Source organism: Dromaius novaehollandiae, chromosome 2 (genome assembly GCF_036370855.1).
Source record: "Dromaius novaehollandiae isolate bDroNov1 chromosome 2, bDroNov1.hap1, whole genome shotgun sequence".
In the NCBI taxonomy this organism is placed as follows: Eukaryota; Metazoa; Chordata; class Aves; order Casuariiformes; family Dromaiidae; genus Dromaius; species Dromaius novaehollandiae.
In genome coordinates this window covers 98201286-98226265 of record NC_088099.1, presented here as the reverse complement: position 1 = coordinate 98226265, position 24980 = coordinate 98201286, and the positions used below count along the sequence as shown (strand labels likewise).

At 38.4% G+C, this 24980-nt stretch overlaps 1 protein-coding gene across 11 annotated transcripts in view; it reads left to right on the top strand.

The window, feature by feature from the left end:
- The window catches only part of RNF182 (ring finger protein 182), a 56889-nt gene extending 32555 nt beyond the window's left edge, over window positions 1-24334 (top strand). For 2 of the 11 annotated variants that reach the window (XM_026112903.2, XM_026112898.2), the window contains exons 3-7: window positions 11467-11576; window positions 15066-15721; window positions 19561-19648; window positions 19882-20038; window positions 21133-24334. In XM_026112903.2, the coding sequence (XP_025968688.1) occupies window positions 21372-22112 (741 nt within the window). In that variant the 5' untranslated portion in view covers window positions 11467-11576; window positions 15066-15721; window positions 19561-19648; window positions 19882-20038; window positions 21133-21371 and the 3' untranslated portion in view covers window positions 22113-24334. Of the gene's footprint in view, window positions 1-3296; window positions 11577-15065; window positions 19649-19881; window positions 20039-21132 lie in introns of all 11 variants that reach the window. The other 9 variants (XM_064506995.1, XM_064506994.1, XM_026112911.2 and 6 more) reach the window with 9 other exon arrangements.
- The last annotated feature ends 646 nt before the right edge of the window (window positions 24335-24980 follow it).

The window sequence follows — 24980 nt, the reverse complement described above, 5'->3', positions numbered from 1 at the left end:
AAAATATAAATTATCATGGACTTTGGGACAGGGAGGATAGAAGCATGGCACAATATCATGTAGAAAGAAACTTTATGGTATTTTCTTTTTAATGCAGTTTTTCTTATTCAGCTATGAGTATGAATGAGTAAGTTGAACAGCCTTCTGAACTTCACTGCCTGTTAAAAATGAAGTCTTCTAACTCTTTTTCTGTTTCTGTTTCAGTAAAGTAAAATTATCCATAAAAATAATTGTCAGTAGTGCAGGTCTTGTAATCTGTTCTCACTATGAATGCTATTAATATGATGATGCTTGAATCACTGTGTTGTCATGTATATGTATTTTTTTTTGAAATTCTGTAGGTCTCTTGAGAGTAGCATAGCTTTTCTGTAGTTGTAGTCCATATGCACACATATATATATTTATACATCTACCCTCTCAATAAAGCTACAGTATCTTAAATTGCACTAATGGACAAACATATGTGTGTATTTCTATTTGCCAGATAGGTCAAAAGTGTAGATTGACATCACATGTGTGGATATCACATATGTGCGGTGCTGTAAATTGCTGTACAAACAGTTCATCTCTGTGATCTTTTGTTTGCCTATTGCTCAAGGAAGAGAAGTAATTTCACACAATATGATCAGTAATGAGCAGCTGTGAGCATAATTCTATGCAGGTGTCCAAAAGGGAAGTATTTACCCACTGGCCATAAAATAGTAAATTTTACCAAACAGTAATCCAATGCTGCTGCATATTTGCCACCTCCTCCTTTTTACTGCTTCACTCTGCAACTCTTTCAAAAGCCATGTGTTGTATCTTTTTTGCTCTTTGTACTTATTTTTGTCACATCTTTTTCCATTTTTGATCTCCTGTGTGTGAATGCAGGAAAGCCAACCTTACTAGAATACAGATTTTTTAAAAGGTGTTTCAGAGAGTTACTCTAGGTGTTTTATTTTGCTGCTCACACACTAGCAGTGTTACCCAGAACAGTGATAAAGAATAAAAAGAAACATGAACTAATGCTATGAGAAATATTAACTACTGTGAAATAAAAAATTTGTGATGTTCAGCATATGGCTGTCTATATTGAGGACTAAGGCTAACTTTGCCCCAGTACTTCTGGTCTGAGGTTCTTTTGATAATGTTTGAACAGTTGCATTTGTCAGTGTGTTTGGAGTCTGGGGGGCTTTCTCTGCTTTTTTGGGCTTCCATCAATGTTTCCATTGATGTTGTATACCCATAAAATTAAAATTCCATTTCATCTGGAGTGCGCGTGTTACAGTAATGCATAGAGCTGATAGATTAGATTTGTTGCTATCTATTGTTAAAATGTCAGCAATATTTTTGAGGATGGGCAAGACACAAAATATAGCCCTTACTGTACAAAATTTAGGGTCTAAACAGGCAGAAGTACACTAGGGAGGATACTTAAGAAAATTCCAGAGAATTTACATTAATACTATTTGGACAGAAAAAGACATTAATACTATTTGGCATCACTTTTCAGTTGAAATGGTTTAGAATGGTTTGCTGGGTTTTTTGTTTGTTTGTTTTTTAAATGTGGGAAAGTTGGGAGAAATGGGTCTTGGGGAAAAAATGTGAGTGAAGAGAGGGTTTTCGGGATTGGAATGTGGATAAGAATGAATTTCTATCCTGGCAGTATGCCAATTAAAATATCTAGCTTTGTGCTACCAGCACACACTGTAATGTTTAGGTCAAATTTTCTAGAGAATACACTGAAGGGAGTGTTTGAGACCATATACTGTAAACAGATGCTCTAAAGCATAGAAAAATGAGTGTGGAGCGCTCAGATAACAGGCAAAGCCTGAAAGACTTGCAGAAGAAAACAAGGTGAATCCACATATTGCAAGATCATATTGTTCTGAGAGAAAAAAACAAATCTTAGGAAAGCAATTTCATCAGCATTCATAGCACTAGGCAGAGGCACAGTTCCTGTGAAGCCTGCTCCAGAAATGACATCATTCGTCTACAGTGACATACTAGGCCACTCAGACTGGCACACAGATACTGAGCAGCTGCCCTGCACAACTCCTATTGCGTATTTCCAGCAAAATAAAGACTCTAGTCAGAGATATGAATGGTTATTTACCCATCTGCAAAAAGAAATTTGGTGTGCTAGGCAGCAAACAGCAAGCGTCATACATTCACTGATGGGCAATGCTGTGATGGGGAAACCACAGGGAATTGTGTTGATAGGAAATGTGCAAAGATTGGGCTTCTGTTCAGTTAAACCCTTTGGTTCCAACAACGGCATTGGCGAAGCTCACTTCCTCTGGGCAGCTCCAGATGTCCATAAAAAAGCTTTTTTTTTTTTTTTGCATGCCAATCTTTATTTCACATAAACAAAGAACTTCCACTGACACACCAAAGACAGTCTTTGGACTGCTGAAGGTTTGAGAGGAAGGGGGCTCAAGCGGTATAGCACTGCTCTGCCTTCCCTCTCCTGGGTGCCAGGTACCCTTGAAAGGTTATTCTGGGGTAAAAAGTTGTGACCATTGCATTCCTGCAGCTGGCTGTTGGGCACTGGGATATGGTAGGCAGTTACACATACTTTACACCAGTTTGAAAGTTTCTCTTATTTACATTTTGAACCTAAAAGGGCCATTGTTAAGGAATAGAGGAGTATAGAGGCATCTTTGATCTCCTGCCTAGACTGAGTGAATTAGCTAAACTGTGAATATCTCGCCTGGTGTGATCATTATTGTTCATCATTGTGACAGGCTGGATGGAGCAAACATAATAATTAATACAAGATATTGTGGTAATAGTATTGTGTTCCAGCTTTAAGTTGGTTATCCTGAGCTGCTCTTTTATTTAAGCAGCTCCCAGATGATTCTATTAATTCTTTCTTTTCTTCCATCTTGAATCAGCATTTAAAGAGACGTGTCCTCTGAGTGAAGTGGGTTTAGAAGGGAGATGTCTGTGTTTGTTTATGTGTGCTCCTCTTTCTCCCTCTGTTGATATCCCTTTGGGGGATTGATTGTAGAGGACAACTATGTCTTAATATTTTTTTTTAAATCTCAGATAAAATTCTCTACCCAGTGTTATTGTATGCATATGCTACTCGTAGACCCAAATGTTAATTTATTAATGTAATGTTTGAAGAAATATATCATGCTATTTTTCTTCTGCACTTTCAGGAATGCATGAAGTGTTTTATTTTGGTTGAACAACTGTCATTAGCAACAGTATTCTACCTGACGCAATTTCCATTATGAGGATACAGTAGTGCTCATTTTCAGCTCTTACCCTAAAGTATCATATATCTCTGTATTTTCCCCAATATATAGTAACACATTCAGAAGCACGGAAGTGTGGTGTGTGAGGCAACAACTTCCCTCCTCAGTAAACCTTCCTGGAAAACGCACTATATGTTAGACCTGCTTTTGAAAGTGAGAATCATCAGTCAGAGAAGTAATATATTACAAAGAAAATTATCGGACAATGGGATTGTTTCTGTAGAAAAGATAAAATTATACATTTATCTTTATTTGATGATGCAGTTCATGCATGATTCAAATAAATGTAATCAAAGGTCAGTCTTGTTTGTATGTTTCTTTTAGTGTTCTTGCCCAAAACCAAGAATGTATAATGAAATAAAAGCCCGTGGATGGAAACCCGTGTACAAAGATTCCATGAAGTGCCTTGCTAAAACTTGATGGCCAACCTCATGTTAGAAGTAGAGAGGAGATTTGCCATCCTTTGGGATGACTCCATGTATGTAGGGGGTAAAACTGGAACTCAGGGATGTAACAAATCTAATAGCAGTAGCCAACACCTCCAAGAAGGTATGCCCTTAGTTAGGAATTAGGGAGGCTGAGGGTTTATTAAGATAGTTTTGTTTCTCCAGAGCAGCATGAAGTGATCCATGCTGGTGACAGGAGGTAGCCATAAATGCCTGTTAAACTGCTCGTATACTCTATTCAGTTTACTGTCCCTTTTTGCTACTGTTAAGGTCTACCTCATCATCCTGTGTTTGCTTTATGTGGGGGTAGCAATCTCAGTGGTATGAAAGGCTGCCTTGTATCCGCCCTCTATAAATCGGTGAAAGAGGCATGGAGGAGTTGAGTGAATTCTTCACTGTGAGTCAGGCATTAAACAGGTGCCCAAGGGGCTGTGGACATGGACACGCACACACGCACACGCACGCGCACGCACACACACACACACACACACACACACACACACACACACACACACACACACACCCCGGTCCTTGGAGGTATTCAAGGTGCTGAGCAACCTAAATGAAACGCAACTTCAGAGCTGTCCCCGTTTTTGTAGAAACTCGCAATAGAAGCATTGATTGGTATGAATGGGATTGTGTGGGTGTGGAGGCCCCAGAAGGAAGAGCAGGCAAAGGGCTATAAGAATGGCTGTTGATGGTGCCCAGATTAGCAGGTCATCAAGATCACAGCACACATCTACGTGCAGCTTCTCAGGACACCCACATCAGGAGACAAAGGACAGTAGGTAAAGCCTGGTGACTCACAGAGGTGGGACAGGGTGAAGAGACTGTTCGCTCTCTGCTCCTAAAGACAACAAAAAGGCACATCCGGCAGCAGCACGTTTGTCTACCAAAAAAAGAAGCCAGGAGCCAGGATGAGGACTGAATAGCTGGCATCCCTTGTCCTCCATGTCACTGCAAGGAATGTATCTCCGTGCCTGAGTGCTGGCCAGACTACCTGGTTACCCACGCCATGGTGCTTTGTGAGTATGTGGTTTGGAGTGAGTGGGTGAGATCAGCACACTCCCCTTCTGTAAGGGCTCCCACTGAGCGTGGCTACACTACTGAAACACAGTGTTGCAATACTGTTTTCTAGACTTTGCAGGAAGTAGGGTTTGGACCAGATGACCTCCAGAGGTTCCTTCCAATCTCAATTATTCTGTGATTCTAGGACTTAACTGCAGGAATCAGTGGAGTATGTGCTGTGGTCTCTCTTGCCCAGGAGGTAAGATTAGTGTATTTTGATGGTCTTTTCTAGCCTTAAATCTTCATCGTTTTTGACCACCTATGTCCTCACTGGTAAGACTTAAAGATTTTGGTTTTTTCTTTTTGAGATGGATTTGAGTCACCCAGTATGAGGGAAAAAAAAGTAGCATTTTCAGATCATAAAAGTTATAGTTTAATACTCCCCAGAGGGATGGTTTTAATCTTCTGCTAAACAATCCTACCCTTGAAAACATAGGGAAAAAATCCATTGAAGAGGTCTTTTTGATCAGAGGCTGTAAACTCGACTCCAGGGTGCTGGAATTGTAACGTCTCCTCAGTCATTGTTAAAGCAACACTAGAGCTGTATCGCAAACAATGAGGATTATGTGTCTACTTTAAAAATACAGTGCTGGGAATGAATTTCCCAATTCATGGAGCCCATCTTGTCATGTTCTTCACTGTGCTGAACTGACTGTACAAGGCTGGATCCGCAAATAATCTTTCTCTTTCATCTCTACTGTAATGTCATATATAGAATCAAGGCACATTACTCAAGAGCATGCATACCCATCAGTTCCAGTGCTGTTGAGGACTTGTTCTTGTTGGTTTGCTTGTTTGCTTTGTTTTGCTTGATCTGCTATGAGTCCTATTGTCCACACCTTGCCCAGCCCTTATCCAACAGAATTTTCTGTTACAGGAACTAAGCCGTTAGTCATCTTGGTGGTATGACAACTAAGCGAGTGAATGTTGTGAATGCTTATCTTCCCTGCATCTTACCCACAGCCTTTCCTGGATTTTTATAGCTACCATCATGTGTGATTGAACTTAACTGTGAGAGAATTGGTTACACAACAAAATACAAACTCTCTCCTGAATTTTTGCTTTGGCTGCTTTTCTCTGACATTTCACTCTGGCTATTTTACTGGTATTCCAGTATTAAAAATGAATTCTAAATTTTGTTCCTAGGTCCTCCCCTGCTTTACCACTCTCCATTACTATTTATCACATTCATTCTCATTAGCATGGTGGGCAACAGAAGCCGTATCTCACATTTCTCCATTTCTTCTTACATTCAGATTAGTCCCATGTTTTGCTGTCATCTCTTCTTGTACAACACGTACAATTTTCCTCATGCACCCATCTCTGCCTATTATGCCTTAATATTTTCATACTTTGATTCCTCTAACTTGTAATATATAGCCTGTAACCTGCTCCTCACTTGCTGACTTGATGCTTGCATTGCTTCCCTTCAGAAGCTACATCCAAACCTCTCATATCTTCCTTGGACATCTTCCTAAACCATGTAATTCTGCATCTTTGAAACTCCCCACAAATTCATCTTGCGTTTCAACTCAGACTTGTTTTTGTCATGTTTAAGGCCCTCTTTCACTGTCTGTGCTTTCTGCTGTGTTCGTTCTCCACTCTCTGTAATTATGCCAGTCTAGAAACCTTTTTTCTAAATTTTCCTCACTTGCATTTATCTGTGTTTTCTTCCATGCTGTCCATTTTGTGCTTACTGAGATCCATCATACTCCTGCCCTCTTTTTTTCACTTATTCAAAACTCTATTTTGTAAGGATCCCAATAATCCGAAATAGAAATCTTGTTAAGTTGTAATCTGTGTTCAGTTACACTCATGCATCATCAGTAACTCAATGGGACTGAGTTCAGAAGTATAAGCAAGGGTAAGATTTACTGCAGAGTGCTTAGAAGGGACGAAGAACAGTTACACTGAAGGTACTTTTTTGTTCCATTTAGATCTAGTGTGTAATGATGTTGTTATAAAGATGTCATTGCAAAATGTCTTATAATCTTCAAAGTCAATTCTAATGCATGGAACTCAGTTTCCTTTTCTGAATAGCTGAGTTAAACCTCACCAAGTTAAATGGTTACTGTTTGCTTTTGATGGTGCATGCGATATGAGGCTCTTTTAAAACCAATGGTGTAATAAACCAGTGGTTCCACGTGGTATGTTCGCAGAATGAGACACATCTGAGATTGTAATGTCTCATTTGGACATGATACCATCAGTGTGAGTGTATCAAATACTGCATTCACATGATATTGAATCAGTAAGTCCTTCAGACTTGGTAGCCTGCCAGTGAGGCTGCCACAATTTGTGCATTCATAAGCAGTGTCACTGAGTCTTGTCTGCCCCTTTCTGCACATCCCAGTGTATTAAGTTTATCTTTTTGGGTAGGGAACAGTAACCCACAGTGTTTATGAATTATTAGATGCCATCATAGTACTTTACTGATGTTGTTCCCCAGTTGGATTTAGATACTACAAAGCACAATTTAAAAGATTTAATAACTTGACAATTAAATTTTTTTTTCAATAACAGAGCATTGGTACATACTACAGATGAAAGCCAAGCAGAAATTAATGGTTGTCTGTGTCACAGTCTCCCAATCAATCCAATCTGCTTTTATTCTGAGCAGGGATTACATATTTAGGAACTGAATACATGAGGCAGTAGCAAGTTTTAGAAACACCAAGATTTTTATCCTATGAAACCAAAGCCAAGACAAAATCCAATGCGATTTGTTCACATTATATTTGCTAGCACTGCACTTTTTTCAGTTAAATCACTCTTGATTTACACAAGAGTATCTAGTTCACAGTATCTTTGTTTCTAATGAATTAGCAGTATGCCCTATTGCCATTTTGCTAATCAAAAGGCTTTTAACCTCTCTGGCCTTTTACACAAATTCATAAGAATACTTTTATTGCTGTACTATGCCATAAATCGCATCATTTAAAATGCTATACAGAGCCATATATGCAGTTGAGTGGGATCACTGAAAGCTAGAGATTTGGGCATAGATGGCATGATAGTCTCTTACTTTGCCGTAGAGAAGGAGCACTTAATTAACAAGGAAAAAATTCCACTTGGACTGGGGGGAAATAAATCAGAAAATTCACTCTGAATCACTGAGCCAAAAGAATATTCTGACGGTCCTTTTCCAGATACTCTCTCATTTGATCCAGTGCAAATAGCTCTCATATATCTGAATACATGCACTGCATGTGATCCAAGAAAGCAGCTTTGGCCTCAGAGACCAGTCTCAGGTGTGTGTCTAGAAGGTTTTTGTTTGTTTAAGGACAACTTAGCATTTTCAACTAATCTGTGATCTGGAAACTTCCATCTGGGTTCCACCCTTACAGTGGATAATTCTTTAGAAGATAACCTTGTCAAAGAAAAGAATTGTTCCTGTAAAGGCATTGCTATAAAGGGGTCTGTGGTTGGTCATGTGTGCCTTGATCTGGTATACAAAGCTGTGATCATTGCTGTGTGATGCATGGTTGCCTTTTTGCAGTGGTTACTTGGTCTGGTGAATCCACATAACATAAATTCCACTAGCTGTGCACCCGCTTCTCCCTCAATTCACCTTTGTCTTACGATCAATGCATATAGCAGTAGTCTGTAAAGGTCCTTCAGAAATAGAAGTCTATCAGGAGTAAAATCATGAAAGTTAAAGTTTCTCAAAGCTGTAGTTTCACTACAAGCCATGTTACTTCAGACACCCAACATGTTAATGGGCTTGACAAAACTTTAAAAAGCATCCATATGGAGGAATACAGCCAGACAGGATGTCAAGCAACATTTGCGTAAAGTTTTGAATAAGTGGAGATGAAAGTCTCCATTTTCTGTGGTTACTGATCCTCTGAGTTACCTAGTTGAAATTGAGACATGTCTGCACTTGGAAACTTGGAGAATGAAAGGTAAAACTTTTACTGTCTTCTAGGATATGTCCTATTACATTTCCAAATGCAGTGTGCTGTAGCTTAAACTGTATAGTGACTGGTTACAGATAGGCAGGATATATTGGCAAGGTTGTAGAACTTAAGGATATAAGCGCTGGATGCTGTAGTGGGAAACTGTAGGTAAGTTTGGTTGAATCTCCTGAGAACCAGGTTAAATTAGCTCATGCAGAACTATGTGTCGTCACAGATAGATTGCTTCCAGTACCTGACCTGGCTCAGTTATCTCTGAACTGCAGTGCAGTTTAAAGTGTAGATATACCTTCTCTTGTGAAATGCCTCCACCACAACTAATAGGAAGTGTCCTCCAGGGTGCACTTTTTGAGGGTGTGTGTCTGAGAGTGCCCTCCAGAAAGACAAAAGGAAAAATGTGAGCTCAGAAGTCCTCAAGGAATACTGTAATCATTTGAGTGTGCAGAAGATGCTAGAACTAATTTTATGCAATTTCCCTGAGAGCTCCTTCTGTCAAGAAGCCAAGCCCAAGGAAAACGGTATATTTTAACTTGCTGCAAGTACAGCCTGTGTTTGCAGAGATTTGAGGAAGTCATAGATTCACAGTGGATGCTATGCTGCCTTCTGCACTGATTACTAGTGCAGTATTTGTAATGTTCTAAACCATGGTCTAGTAGGCTAACAAACAGCAGTATGCCATATTGGTGCTTCAAATATGGAGCTATCCATGGAAAAGTAACAGCATAAATAGCACCCAATGCTTCTTCTAAGTCTTCCCTTCTGTGCAAATTATGTGCATTCAGCACATTGGAAATGAGGCCGTTGTGAAATATGTCATCCTGTAATGTCTATTCAATAAGGTCGCTTACTAACTCATCTTTTTCGTATTTGTTTTCAGAAGAAGAGGCATGTGTAGCATTCAGAAGCTTCCCATTCACCTGCTTAAGTAAAATGAGAGCAGAAGAAATTCATTATGAAAATTATTCTAAAGAAAATTTGTCATGTAAAATATCAGATATTTTAAGATGCTCTTGCTTATTTTTCAGTTCTATCAAAGTTTCCTATCTTAATTAGGAGAAAGCAAGAAATGTTTTTCATTTCCTGCTTTGTTTCATAAGGCTCAGACAAGCTTCTCATTTGTGATACTGTACCAGAAAAAACGGTATCTTTTGGAACACTCAGTGAAAGCTGCTATGTTGCTGTTGGGATTTATATTACTTTAAGTGAAATCCAGAATTTGATAGTGTTCTGATTTCTAGTTTTCCTAGTCTTGTACAATATGTAACAAAGCATTTAAACTAAAATCCCAGTTCACTATAACCACTTAAGAAAATACCAATATCTGGTCTCAGCTATTAACTTACATTAACCCAGGTAAATAGGCAAGTGTAAAGACCCTCTAAGGACTATATTGCTTTTTAAACCTTTACAGTTCCCTTTTATATTCTCTCTATTTTCTTTCTAGTTAGTTTAAAAGGCAAGCTGTGTTTCTGAATATATCAGAATATTTTTGAAATTTCTGAAGCAATGCTTTCCCTTACTGGATTTTATATTTTAAATATGCTCAAACATATACACTTAAAATGTTTTGAATTAGCTTAACATTTCAACTGTTATAGTTACAAATGATGTCAAAATACTGTAGTTCTGCTCAAAGCAAAGACAATTTTATACTCTCCGTTGAGTTTGTGAGGCTTTACTGGTGTAACTTTTTCAGATGATGAAAAATTTGGAGAGTCAAGGTTGTCCTCTTGCCCCAAAGCAGAAGCAGGCAACTTTTGATGAAACACGTTTTCCAGTATGTTCCTATCAGAAGCACATGTGAGGGAGACGCACCGTGTTTTTAGCTGAGTTTTGATATGTTACGTGTGCTATGGATAAATCCTGAGGTGTGCTGAATTGCTTGCTTATTTCTGCTGCTCTTACCAATCTGCAGGGCAGTCCAGGCCTGAATATGCTCCCAGAAGTAGTAGCACTAGTCTCAGGGCAACCACTGGTGACCATGATGCCTTCAGAAATACCCAGAGTGTATCATGCTTCATCTTATTCTCAGTAGATTCCTTTGTACTTTATGATCTAGGATGGGATGATTTTATATATAGTAAAGCCGATTTTTCTTTCACCCATTGAGGAAATGACCCATAATCTGAGGTCTGGTGAGAGCTTAGCTCTTCAGAGCTAATTCTCAAGGAGACATTGGATCTACTAATGGAAATGATTTCCTCTGGGAAGGGAGTTATACCAAACTGGTTCCTTACAGACCGTAGTCTCTGTATTATTACTGTATGTATGGTTTCAAGCCATGAGGATTCTGTCCCTCACTGGGAATCTTCGATTGAGTAGCACTAAACTTCTTTCAGTGGGAGTTCACAATAGGTAAAAATCCCTCCATTTCACTACTAAACAACATGTTAAAACCAGAGCAATTCATAATAATCTCCTTGAAGTTTAAGTCCTTTATAAGCCTTCACCTGAGTTAAGCAAATCTCACCAGCAGAATACTCCAGCAATTCTGAGACTAGTGGTGTAGCACTTCATTGATCTCTGACAGTCCCAGAGTCATTTACAGCAGTTAGGAAGATATCTCCAGACTAACACTTTAAGCTGCTGTTGTTTAAGAGGATTCTGTACTCCTTAGTGGCATAAAATAATAGCAATAAATTTTCTTGCATTTTTGGCAGAGTGCAGCTGTGCATATTGCTTGATACAAATTAATTCAATCCATTCATCCTTTATTTAAATATCTGCGATTATATCTTATGCACCTCTGTCTAGAATTATCTGTGTGCCTGCAGTAACTTTTCTTTGTAGTTTGTTTGCAAGCAGTTACCATGCAATTGTGAAGCCCTGCTAGACGAAGTGGAGTTGCTGTGATGCTTCCTGTAATCTAATTTTCGGCAGAAACACTCAGATAAAAATATGTAAGTAATTATTAACAGCTATTTTCTTCTATATTCACCTATACTATAGAGGTCATGGTTTGTAATGAGCTTAGAATTTGTATAGAAACATAACAAGACTTTTTCCTTTTCATTATTTGAGGGAACTTTCATTACCAAAGAAAAATACTTTTGAAAATCAGTTGATAATGTGGCTGTTTGGTGCAGGGTAATACTAGCAGGTGCTTGAAAAAATATGCAGTTAAAAACAAGTTTTCTAGGCTTCTAGTATTAGTTTCCCCATGTATAAATCAGGCCAAGTGGACCTTTTCCTGTTAAGTGCAAATATTTTGTCAGAGGGCTATGCAAGTTATGGTCAAAGCTAATGTCTCCTTATTGACACTAGTCTGTTGGGATCATTCAGTTCCCAAGATGCGGTTGAAGGCATACAACTTAGCTTCACCACATGTCATCAAGACCTACTAATATTATATTTTCAAAGCATCTTTTTTTTTATGTATTCACTGTCTTTTAAACATACTGATAATGACATTTTGCTTTGTTACATCATTGTGATTCTAATTATATATAATAATGTCAAGGGAGAAGTGAGTATAAGCCTTTATTTCATATACCAAATATTTCTATAATTGCGAAAATAAAATATTTTTTATCCCAGCAACAGATATTTTTAAATATGTATTATTAGTGAATACAAACATTCTTCTCACATTTTAGTAAATCCAGATTACTGGTTTGTTTCCTGAGACCCCTCCCTTCTCCTCTGAAACTATTTGGGAGTATCTGTAACATCAGCTATATTAGCTTTTAGCTGGCAGCTTTTCAAAAAGGGTGTGCTGGTGGAAGACCAGGCCTGGAAAAGTTGTTTTATAGAAGGAAATCTGTATTGATGTTGGATTATTTTGTCACATGTGGTGTGCAAGCGTTCTGTGACTGAAGTAACTAGTTGTTCTCACTCTCTTTCTTTCAGCACAGGACAACCATACAAATTCTGAGCAGCAATTAAAGAGAAAGCCCTCCTACCAGCTATATGCAAACTATATATAAATTTCAGTATCAGTACTGCCCTGTTTAATCCCCCACCCTTTTTATTTTGTGCCTGTGCTAACCTATTTAGACAATCCAGGAAAATATTTGTATATAGCCATATCCTCAGAAAAGTCTGAAACAGAATGAATCAAGTGAAACATACCTAAGTGTTAGACAGGTTGCTCTTAACAGCAACAGAAAAAGGAAGAAGTGCAGCTTCCTTTCTGTTCCATTCTTGGATTATTTTCATCTCCATTAAGACAAAGCTAATGCCACACTTGCTTTCTATTTAAATCATATTTTGAAGGTTAATTGGAACTTATTGCAATGCATAAGATGGTTCCCCCTGTGTGAAGAGGTATTTCTCACCGAATGATGTAACCAAGGTTAATTTTCTGTAATTTTGTCTCACCTGGCCCTTCTCAAATCGTGTAAAACAGAAAATGTGTCCTAAGAAAAATAATTCTGCTGTATTTTGGGGATCTGTCATTTTGTATATGTCACTTTCAGTACAACAGTATTTTTTTTTCTAAGTCATGTGCTTGTATTTTTTTGATTCATTTTAATTTCTTACATTCCAAGCAAAGCAAGGAGGCAAACTTCCACAGTGTTATCTTAAGACATTCTGAAACCTAATGCAAAATCTTACTGGTTGTTAGTAATGCCGAGTTTAAAGATAAATGGTAGGCATATCTGTAGGTCATATAATTAAACATTTATGCTCTAATAAGAAATGGTGGGAAGCTTTTTATTTATTTATCATTATATATCTTTTCAAGTCATATTCTAGAATCAATGTCCTACAGTCTGTTCAATTATTCTCAGAAGAGGTTGTAAAGGACACAAAATCTACAATAGAGAAACAGAACTCCATCTTATCTGAGGAAGCCACCAAAAAAATATAACCCTACTACCAAAAAAGAGAATGTTTAACCTTTCTCTAAAGTAATGATGTTAAGACCATGATTTCTATTGTGAAATATGTTCATATTGGAGTGGATCATTTCTCTTGGTTTCAGAGTCATAAAGGAAAAGCCATTGACTGTGAGGAAACAGCACAGGAGAAAATACTAAAAAAGCCCAAGCAAGCAGGTTGTGAATCAAATACAAATTATTTTAAAAGGAACTAATTATGTTTAAATAGTGTATTTCCAAAATTAAACCTGTTACCATTTAAATACAAATTTCAAGCCATCTCCTTTTACTTAGTGATTTAGTGTAATTAATAGTCTGTTTAAATCAAGACAGCTATTAAGAGATCAGCTCCTTTGTCCTTTATTAGTTTTATTCTTAATACAACCACAAAACAACCCACAACTGTATGTCACATTAAGTAGTCATTCAGTGTTTTGCTATATCAATTCTTCATGAATTATATATGAGAAAAAAATCCTTCTCAGGAAATATTGAAAGAGGTTTTGCTTATGTCTACAAGCCTAACTGATGAAGCACTTTTTCTACATCACAGTCAGTTTTAAGATTCACATCAGTACTGTAGTAGCCTCTAGCTGGAATGAAAGTAATTCAGGATACTGTGGTTTCAATAAGGCATTCAACAGTATTCATACCGTTTTCCACTACTAGCTGACACGTAACGTGAGCTATTGGGATAACAAAAAAGCATTGCGAATTATATTGTTAAGAGGAAATGGAGTCTGGTGATACTGAATATGCACTTGCAAAAGGTGTAGAAAGTACCCTAACAGCCAGGGTGACAATAGTGAGTAAAGTCAACCATGTTAGACAAATATATGGAAAATGTGTTCCCTGCTTATTTACCAGAGATAAAAAAGTATCAACTATTGATTTTTTTTAATTATTTAAAACTGTACAATACTATTATATGAGTTCTCATACTAAATGATCAGAGACCCAAGAGCTCCACTTTGAATATAAAAAAACTACAATTTTCTGCATTTTTTTATTTTTGTGTTTTTATACTATTGTAGAGGATTGGGAGAGATCAGTCAAGGACTCTGGTGCTAAATATTATAATAATAACTTCTGATAAAAATCATTGTACGTCCTATTAGTTACTTGTGAAACAGTCTGCAATACATAAATATTTGTTGCGTATGTTGTGGATTTTTATCTCCTGTGCATAGCATTTCCTGGGATTTCTTTGAGAAATAACCTCATTGCCTATCCCATTAAACACTGTGTTTGTATGAAAATGCATCGAGGTGTTTTTCGGAGCAGCTTATGTAGCTGACCGTAAACCAAGCATGGATCAGTGTGCCACATTCTGTAACTCTGGTGTGAAGCCACGCGGTGATTAGAGCTGACAGGGAAATGCCCGTTGTTAAAAGCCATCCAATGGGAGCAGAAATGTGGCACGAAACAGGTTGAACATATGATAGCTGCCGGCACTTTGAATGTAGTCTATGCAAATGTCAGATTAGTAAAGCTGTTTGGGTTCTTTCTTTCTTTCCCTTTTTTTTTTTTTTTTTTTTTTTTTTTGTCTTCTTGCATTGTGCTTAGCACAAGCTGGAAAAATCTAGTGTGATGGTCATTGCCTGCTGAGTCAGAATGCAGCAAAGCTGTTTGAATGCAGTGGTCCACAGGAGACTGTTGTGTTTTCTGGTCTGTGCTGGAGAAGAGACCGCAGTTTGTTTGGAGAACTAGAAGTGATAAAGAGCTTCTTTGAGATTTCTGAAGGGAAGTATTTTGATATGTTTTTAAAACCCTTCTTTCAAAGCATGGTTTATCTCCTTAACTGCTTTGCTCCTTTTTTTGTGTGTGAATTTCTAACACTTGTGAATATGTGGTTGCTAGAAGAGATAGCACCTCAGAATTCTTAGGTATATTTAGCAGATAATATTGAAGGAACTTTAAAATTAACAACAGATCTGTAAAGATAACTCTGGATTATTTTACAGAAATAATTTTAGTAATTGGGATTTCCCCAATATATTTCCCTAAACAGAAATTGTAACATATGGGTATTTCCATGCAAACCAGAGAAATTGGACAACTTCCTCTCTTTCTGAGAAAACAGACTGAAGGGTCTCCCAGCTCATGTATTTGCTCTACTAATTTTGTTCCCTCCTTTCCACCAGTCTTTGCCTGTGTGGAGGATAGGTATTTCTTGTCTTCCCTGTGAGTGAACCTTTGCAAGAGGTTCTTTTTCTCAGAAAGTAAGTTTCTCTGTATTTATTTATCTCTGTTTATTTTCTCCTCCTATTCTCTACATACACTTGGCTTGCATTTAGAGGAAAGTCTTTGAAAACCTTTGAAAATATTGCATATTATGTAGCTCCATGGAGATGTTTTATGCAAGTTGACCTCATGTATTCATTTGTGAATATTTTACATATAACCTAAAATTCAATTCACAGAAAAAAAATGTGTGAGATGGGTGGTAAAAGGATGGCGTGATAATCCTGGCAAGAATGATCTTCTGTTAGTGAGCAGAAGAACAGATTTCCCATCTGCTTTGCCCTTTCAGCATGACTGAGGTCTGGTATCGAGAGAGTTTCATCTGCAACTAACAGCTTCTAGCTTCTCATATGCACAATTTGTGTATGCAGTAGCTGATAGATGAGTGTAAAGAGTGGCTGTAACATGCCACAAGCCTTTCACCTTTCATTCTGTGACTGGGATGAAAGCCCCCAGTCTGTGGTCTGCAACCCATCAGTGATTAGTAGCAAGCTGATGGAGCAACGGTGGCCTGTTCAGGCTTGTGCTCTGTCTGGCCATCCGTGCAAGCTTGCTCTTTTTTCAGTCTGGTTTTGTGAGTGGCCTCCTCTTGCTCTTCAAGCGAAGATACTCCCTATGCTGTTAAATCTGCCAAAGTCTCACTTCCTGGGGCTGCCCTGCAGCAGTCAGCTAGAGACTGCTCTCTTTTTCCATCATCCGGTCAGGTTACTTCTCCATCATCAGCTTTACTCCCTTTCTAGCAAAAGGGTCCGAGTCAGGCAGAGGAGACCGTAAAGTACAGGACAGCATGGGGAAGGGGAAGAGAGGAAGTCGAAACTCAAGCAGCATTAGGAATGCTAAGTGAACAGGATGGTGGATTCGCTGCTGCAGTCCTTGCTTCGACAGAACTCTTATTTATAAAAGATAAGTGGTTGTCAGACAACAGCAGATGTGCTTGTTCCTGGATAAACTGTGACGGATGCTGTTATAATTGAACATGTCTAGTTTGTTTATATTTTGTTCTGAAAGCCGCTAGGCACTACGTAATAGCCACAGGAATGAAAAGTTCTGCAGTCAGATTGTGTTGATCGTGGCAAATACATTCTGTGGAAGACAATAGCAGAAAGTAGCTAGGCTTTCTTCTAAAATGTATTTGTGTATTAAATGAAAGAATAATTGTCATGGAAAGATGTTTCACTACATAAGTAACAGCCTGATTCCTCATTCAATAAGAGACAAAGCTGCTCAGACAGATCATATAAAGTGGGCTAAGAATACAGAAACATAGAATTGTAGAATAATTAGGATTGGAAGGGATCTCTGGAGGTTCTATCCCCTTGCTCAAAGCAAGGCTGAATTCCAGCTTAGAGCGATTTGCCCAGGGTTGTATCCAATCAAGTTTTCAATAGCATCAAGGTTGGGGATTTCATGACCTCCCTGGGCACCTGTTCCAGTATTTGACCATCTTGTGAATTTTTTTTCCTGATATAAAATTGAAATCTCCCATGTTGCAGCTTGTGTCTGTTGGTATCAAAGAAGCAGGGAATACACCTCTATCTAAAAATAGATAAGCTCAAGTGGAAAACTGGACATAAGGAGTATAGTTCATAGTCCTGACAAATATCAGAACTTTAAAAAAATTAAACCTAGTGCTTTAAAAATAGACCATGGGACCTCCATTTAATCTCAAGTCAATAGGAATTTTGTAGATGAATTCAAAGAGGCTAGACCAATATTATGATTTACCCTCAGGAGTTTATACTTGACTGTCCTCTGCATGTCAAGGCCAGAAAGAGTCAAAGTTGCAGCCCAGTATTAATAGAAGTCCCAACATCAATGGGGTATTTGAACATATGATAGGGAAACACCTTCACATGACATCATGTAACAAAGTGGCTGGAAGAGAAGAGGAAGACATAACATGAACTCACTGGCACGCTCCCTCTTCCTGAGTAATATTGCAGCTTTTCTAGCTTTAAATGCACAGCAGGTGGAAGTATGCGAATTGCCACCTTTTTTCTGGGGGACTAGGATTCAGAGTGACAGCAGTTAATCTATTCCCTATTCTAATTCCCTATTCTAATTCCATATTCTGCCTGCTTCCCGTAAATACCCACCTGGGAGATAAATGCAAAAGTCAGAAAATCTTAGAGAATAGAGTAGAAGTTTGCTGACAGAACAGATGGCCATATTTGAGAGAGAGGGTCAACGCGAGGTTGAATTTCATTAGAAATCTTTGTTTTTTCCTGTATTTTTAGTAGGTCTGTAACTGGAGAACTTGTGGTATGTATAGAAGGGCAGAATACATTAAGCTCAAAAAGGTCTCAGTTTTCAGTTTCAGGCCTTAGAGAGAAAATGGACATCAAGAAGGAATAAAGGTAGAAAATTCCCTAAGAAATGAGCAAAGCAAAAAGACAGAAGCATCTAAAAGTGCAACAGAGCTGAAAAGATAAAGAAAAGATACAATGGGAATAGCATTAATAATAATTAATGGTTACATATTAATTTTTACAGGAAAAGATGTATAAATGCAGAATAGTAAGCACTAATCACACTACAACACGTAAGGAGAAATTCAACATCTAGCTTAGCCAAAGAAGAAGGCATACAATCAATGATGTTTAATACTGATGGATATATTTTGAACAGGCTATGTGAAAAGAGAAGCATGATAAAAGTAGCTCTTTCTTGTACATGCAGTAAAATAAATTTGAAAATCATTTGCATAATAGCTCGTGACAGAAACCAGCATAATAGGATCGTTGCTTTCTGGAAATTAAAGTAATGATCCCAATTTACTACTCAAGACTGCAAGAGTTGTGACTTCCTATTAGTCACACAAAATTTAGCCACCTAAAGGGAATAGAATCAGGAAAATACTGTCAGTTTTCCTCCTATCTTTTCCCAAAAGTGCATTCAGGCAGAAACAATAAATGCGTGAATAGAACTGTTTGGGAAGTGGCTTTCTGTGAAAACTTTTAAATATTCATTAAAAAGATAAACAACAAAACACAAAGATTTTCAGTTTGGGAGGTTTCAGAGAAAGCTCACAATTTTCCATGAGAAGCAGACACACCTTCTGGAAGATGTTTGGTTAAACAGTAATCTAGTTTTATGTCATAGGACAATTCTTGCCAGCTTTAACTATGAAGCATTTGCATGTTAGTTATCCTAATTCACCTCAGGTGTGGAAAATTAAAGCCATAGCTTTGTTTGCTGGCTTTGCTTTTACTTTCTCAGTGGTGCTTTTCCTTCTGCTTCTCACTTTTTCAGTAGTGCTTTGCCCTCCTGTAGGTCAGCATTTCACTTTCCTAGGTCCATTTTGTGGCTTCCCCATCCTTTGGTAAGTTAGTATCTTGTGACATTTATATATGCCTAGAAGTCATCTAGAAGATGATGTTCGGAATGAAATAGAGTTCTATAAATGAATAAGGAAGCACAAAGTGTGACCAAGGATAAAGGATAGATTATAAGAGCTGTAAAAGATCTAACTTTTGTCTCTTATAAGATGCTTAGCTTGTACATTCTGAGGACTGCAGATCAATCTTTTTGTGTTTGTGTTGCCTAACATAATGGAACACACCACAAGTATAGTCACAATACAAATAATAAAAGTAATGGTAAGGCAGAGATGGAAACTTAAAGCACTAAAGAAATAAGTTGGAAAAGGCAAAAATTAAGAAAGTACAATGGAGAGGAGGCCCTGTTTGTTTTTTCTTTGCTGTGTTGTCATCTTCTTTTATTGCTGCATTGTTTGAAGCGTTATAGCTTTGTTTTAAAATCCTGGAAGTGATTTTTTTTTTTAAATAAAGTCACTGATAGAACCTATATTGTGCAGGAAGTAAGAAAGATAATAGAAAATACTTCAAGCACAGGAGGAACAAGAGGCCCATGAAAGAGACGTTACAGTACCTGGTGGATAGCAGGTAAAATTTCTTGACAGAAGCAGCACATTGCTGAAAAGAGAGACTTTTCTGTCTCATTGTTCTCAAAAAAGGGACGAATACCTGAATGCTAGGAGTGAATAAAAATTTCCAAAGGAAGACAAAAATTATACTGAAAGCAATCAAACATTTACTAAAATTAATAATCAAGAAACAACGGTTTACTGAAATACAGTCACTTTTTTTCATATTCCATCTGCCTGCATTTATTGCAGGCACAGACAGCTGGATGAGGCAGCTGGACCCAAGTGGTGACCCACATCATTCTGGATGGTGCTCTGCCAGTGGATGGGATTAAAAGCCTGCAAAATGCAATGCCACACCCACGATTTTGAGAATGCAAGTGCTTGAATTTGGGAGAAGTTTGGAGAAGTAATTATTGCTTGCCAGAGAACATAGTCCTGGTTAACGTTTTGTTTTTGATACACAGAGTGTTTCCTGAACTCATGGAAAGGCAGTTATGTAAGAGGGCAGCCCATTTGTTTCAGGGAGGCTGCTGGGTCTGCAGGCAAAAGCCCTGCGCAGAGCAGGAGTGCAGCAGTGCAAGCGTGCCACAGGCATCTCTTTAGCTGAGGTGTGAAACAGCTGTCACAGCCGTAAAACACTTGAAAGCCAGTACAGCAGGAAAGTACCCTTGGGAGGCACATTGGCCCTCACCTAGCATCTGTACACTAAAGGAGGCATTTGTTGCATGCTGAAGAACCCTCATTCTCCTTATTGGCTGTGATTAGCTCTGTATTCAGCAGCTAAGTGAGGGGACAGGAAAAATAAGTTGTGCCACAAGCAGTAAAATTAATAAAGCCTGATGTTTTTCCAAATTTATGACATATGTCCCCACATACCTCTCTACAATAACGCTAACTCTCTTCCATATCTGCCTGTAGCTATATTCCGCTGGGTACCACTAGCTTCCCCCTACATCAGGGCTGGTTCAGAGCAGCTGCTGGCTGCCTGGCTGTGTGTGTCTGCTGATCACCCAGCTGGCCATTGCTCTTCAGGAGAAACGGTGGTTGCTATAACTACCCCCCGTCTCCTCTACCCAGCTGCCAGTTTTTACTACTTTTTTAGAAGCTTAACTATCTTCATTACTGCTGCTCCTCTGCCAATTTCTTGGAAAGTGGACAGCTGGTTCAAAAGTTACTGAAAAAGATGAAAAGCACAATTAGTTAGTTCTCATCTCCTTAAAAAAAAAGAAAAAGTCACAGATCAGTGATTACATTGCATCCTCTGCTGAGAACATCATGGGCTGAGGGAGTCAAGGCTACTCACGAGTCTAAAACAAATGTGTGCAGTGTGAGGCAAAATTTTATCAGCATGACTGCTGTATGTACCTCATATGCCATAGAGGTGAATAGCCTTAGAGAGAGGACACCTTAGAAATATACTTAGTAAGGAGAGCTAAGCTTGTAAAAAGCTTCTTTGTTTTCCCTACTACAGCTTTTTCTTTCTTTTTTTTCCCCCCACAGAAATTCCAGATTGTCTTATTTACGTGGATGCCTGGCTTGGAGTAAAGGACATGCAGTACAGCATCCCTAACAGAAGCTGAAAATGGATGACTCCTGCTGACACTTTTTGACAACTTCATCTCCTCTTTTCCTGATTGAGATGGGTGAAATGATTATCAGGAAAAAATTCTAAAATAAGCCTGAGTGACATAATTGTCCATTGACTCCTCTTGCCACAAGTCTAAAAACCATCAGAAGAAATGACCAGTCAGCTACCAGAGGAGTCTGTGGAGTCCCAGAGCTCAGATGAGCTTGAGTGCAAGATCTGTTACAACCGCTATAACCTGAGACAGAGAAAACCAAAAGTGCTGGAGTGCTGTCACAGAGTATGTGCCAAATGCCTGTGCAAGATCATAGACTTTGGAGACTCTCCTCAAGGAGTCATAGTATGCCCATTTTGCAGGTTCGAAACCTGCCTGCCAGATGATGAGGTTAGTAGCCTTCCTGATGACAATAACATCCTTCTGAATTTAGCTTGTGGGGGAAAGGGAAAAAAGTGCCTGCCAGACAACCCAACAGAACTCCTGCTGACTCCCAAAAGGTTGGCGTCCCTGGTTAGTCCTTCTCACACCTCTTCCAATTGCCTGGTAATAACAATCATGGAAGTACAAAGAGAAAGTCCCCAGACCCTGAACTCAACCCCTGTGGTGGAATTTTACAGGCCTACGAGTTTTGACTCTGTTGCAACTGTATCCCACAACTGGACAGTGTGGAACTGCACATCTTTGCTCTTCCAGACTTCAATTCGGGTGCTAGTTTGGCTGCTAGGGTTGCTGTACTTTAGTTCCTTGCCTTTAGGCATTTACTTACTAGTATCTAAGAAAGTCACCCTTGGGGTTGTCTTTGTAAGCCTTGTTCCTTCGAGCCTTGTTATTCTTATGGTTTACGGCTTTTGCCAGTGTGTTTGTCATGAATTTCTAGACTGCATGTCTTCTTCGTAACAAATAACAGTGAAATAAGATGTATTGCCATGTATGTAGCATAGCTGATTTAGCCTTTCTTTGTATTCTTATTTATTCTTGTTATTGTCCATCCCACTAAATGGAAGCGGTAGCCTTAGTTTTATCGTCCTTTTATTTCTATTTGATTTGATATTTACTGTCTTCTCTCTTTTTTTTTTAAAGCTAAACAATGAAAATAAAATTTATGTGCTGATTTTTAAAAGGCCAGATTGTAGAGAGGGCTAAAGCAAAATTGCCAAACTTGGTGCCTGCTGCACAGCCCTTATTCAAATAAGTAGCTATTTGCCTTCCATTGGCTTGCTCACGTGAGTCAAGACTGCAGGATCAGTCCTGGAAGAAGTTAGTACAACAGGCACCCTCTAGGTCAAAGTACAGCATCTCTTAATCCAAAGCATCTCATGCTTTGAAATATCTGTTATTTCTGCTAGTGAATGAATCACTTTCTTAATTAATAATACAAGAAGAATAAGACAAGTTACCATTGCTTTTCCCATTCTTGTTACACCAGAAACATTTGTGGGAGACCAGTGGTTATGGATTTCCTGCATCCTGGGCATGAGGAATCCAATTTTTTTTCCCCGTGCTAGACTCATCCTTCAAAACACTTTCCCTAAACAGGGGCCCCCATTATCTCCCCCTATGGTTGCAGCTCCCTCTGAGTTACTCCTAATAATAAGTACTTTCAGGGACCCAGCTATACATTTACTCTCCTCTAGATGCACTTTTTTAAAGTGTGCATCCACCTTGGGCTTCCCCTCACAGGTTCAGAGCTCTACAAACTTCCCCAGCTATCTTTCTTTATGCATACCCTCCCTCTGAGCACTTCCACCTCCACGCCATAAGCCCTCCTGACAAATTGCCTGACTGATTTTGTGCACGCCTACTCTCTGGTAGCTGCAGTGGAGAATTTCCCTTAAGTGACTTTAGCGATCAAGATAGATCTTTATTCCCCATCACTGGGAAATGGACTTTTGATGACTAATACAAATTTCAGAAAAATTCTGAAATCATTGGGGTTTTTTATTTGCTTTCTGAGTTCCCAGAATGAGCACTATAAGGAGGTACCATGACTCTGAGAAGGATTCTGTTTAATGTGTAATGCTTCTAGGTGTTGAATACCCAGAACTCCCTCTGTCACCCCTCAGGGTGAGGTCATGGCACTCTAGATGCAGCAGTTAGTGTAACTTGACTGGCTGCATTCAGAGGAATTGCTGGTTTGCCAGGCCCTGTAAGGTTTCTTTGTATGTTTAGGCTATTTCTTAAACTAGTGGAAAAACCCCAAAATAAAAAGAAATATTTAATGTTTATGTGCAACTAGCTCTGGTCAGCGCCATAATGAAAAATTCATTTTCCTGTGCACAACAGAATAAAAAATGAAAAGGAGCAATTGATCAGTGCAAACAAGGCTTTTGGATCAGGCACAAGATTTTGTATTCTCAGGATAGCGTCGGGGAGAGGGGGGTTGTTGTGTGAAGACTGAATGTATGGCCTAACAATATTCTCAGAGCAAATTGACTTTGGTAAAAATGAAAAATGCCAATGGGAAAGGGAAAGCATAAGTGGCTGTTGTGTCTATCCAGAGGACTTGAAGTCAAGCTGGTCCAATTTTTGTAGATGGTACAAGTAGCATCAACAGTTTACATTCCTATTACAAACTTAGGAAAAAATGTGGAAATATAAAGGTCTTGGTTTTCTTGACGCTTGAGTTTATAATAGTGCACATATACATATATATATATATATATAGATGCACATATGCAAGAAGAAAACATCTAGCAAGATTATAGTTTTCAAGTGTATGAAGTTACAGAGCTATGTACTGAATGGGTAAAGGAGATGTTTTAGTCTTTTGTGTAATCACTTGCTAATAATTAGAACTAAAATATTTTCAGAATTCCTAGAAATGACTATTCCTAAGTAATTGTTTTTAATGCTTGTGGTAAAGTACATGTAGTTAGAAGAGTTGTCATCTCCTGTCCTGGTATACTGCAAGGTGTGACTGATCTATGAACTCATAAATTTTAAGCATCCAAACACAATCATGTCAAAAAAGAAAGAAAAATAGAAAACTATCTGGTTTTATAGTACTTTATAACTTTGGGAAAATATGTATTTGTAGTGTTAGGGGATTTATATATTTTAGGGTTTGTTCACTATGTGTGAATATAATATCTCTAATAAAGGGCTGGCTGAAAGAGGAAGTAGGTTCTGAAACTGTGTGACATATATGTATTACCTCTGCACAACATGTCTGCAGTGCTACCTGTTGTCTTTTCCTGGGTGTTTTTTGCTGATTTTTTTTTCTTCAGGCTAATTATGATTATCTCAGCTCCAGCACCAGGTATTTTGTATTCGGTTTTAAAATGGAGCCTAATCTCAGAAGAATTACAGTGGTACCAGTTGGCACTGCTTATTATACTTCACTATTTCTAAGACCACCACCCAGTTAAACTTACACTGTTATTTTAGACTGTACCACAATACTAATCCACTCAAAAATCTGTGTGTGCAAAAACATATTGATTGAATAGCTATTCTGCTGCTCATCCACATTATTACAGCTGAGATCTTGTAAAATTCCTGTATGATTTATGATATAGCCATTGAGAATTGCCAGCAGGTCTAAATCTCAATTATTTGTGAAGACAGGAGAAGATACTTGCTCTGTGACTGAAGCTAGAAGAACTGCAGATATTGCCTCTCTCTCTTTTTTTTGGGTTTTTTTTTTTTTTTTTTTTTTTTTGGTATTCTGCACCATCCTGAAGGCCTAGAACTGAAAATCCATGATTCTTGTCTCATTTGGAGTGAAACAGTTCTGCCAAAGTCACTGTTGTGTCACTGGTATGA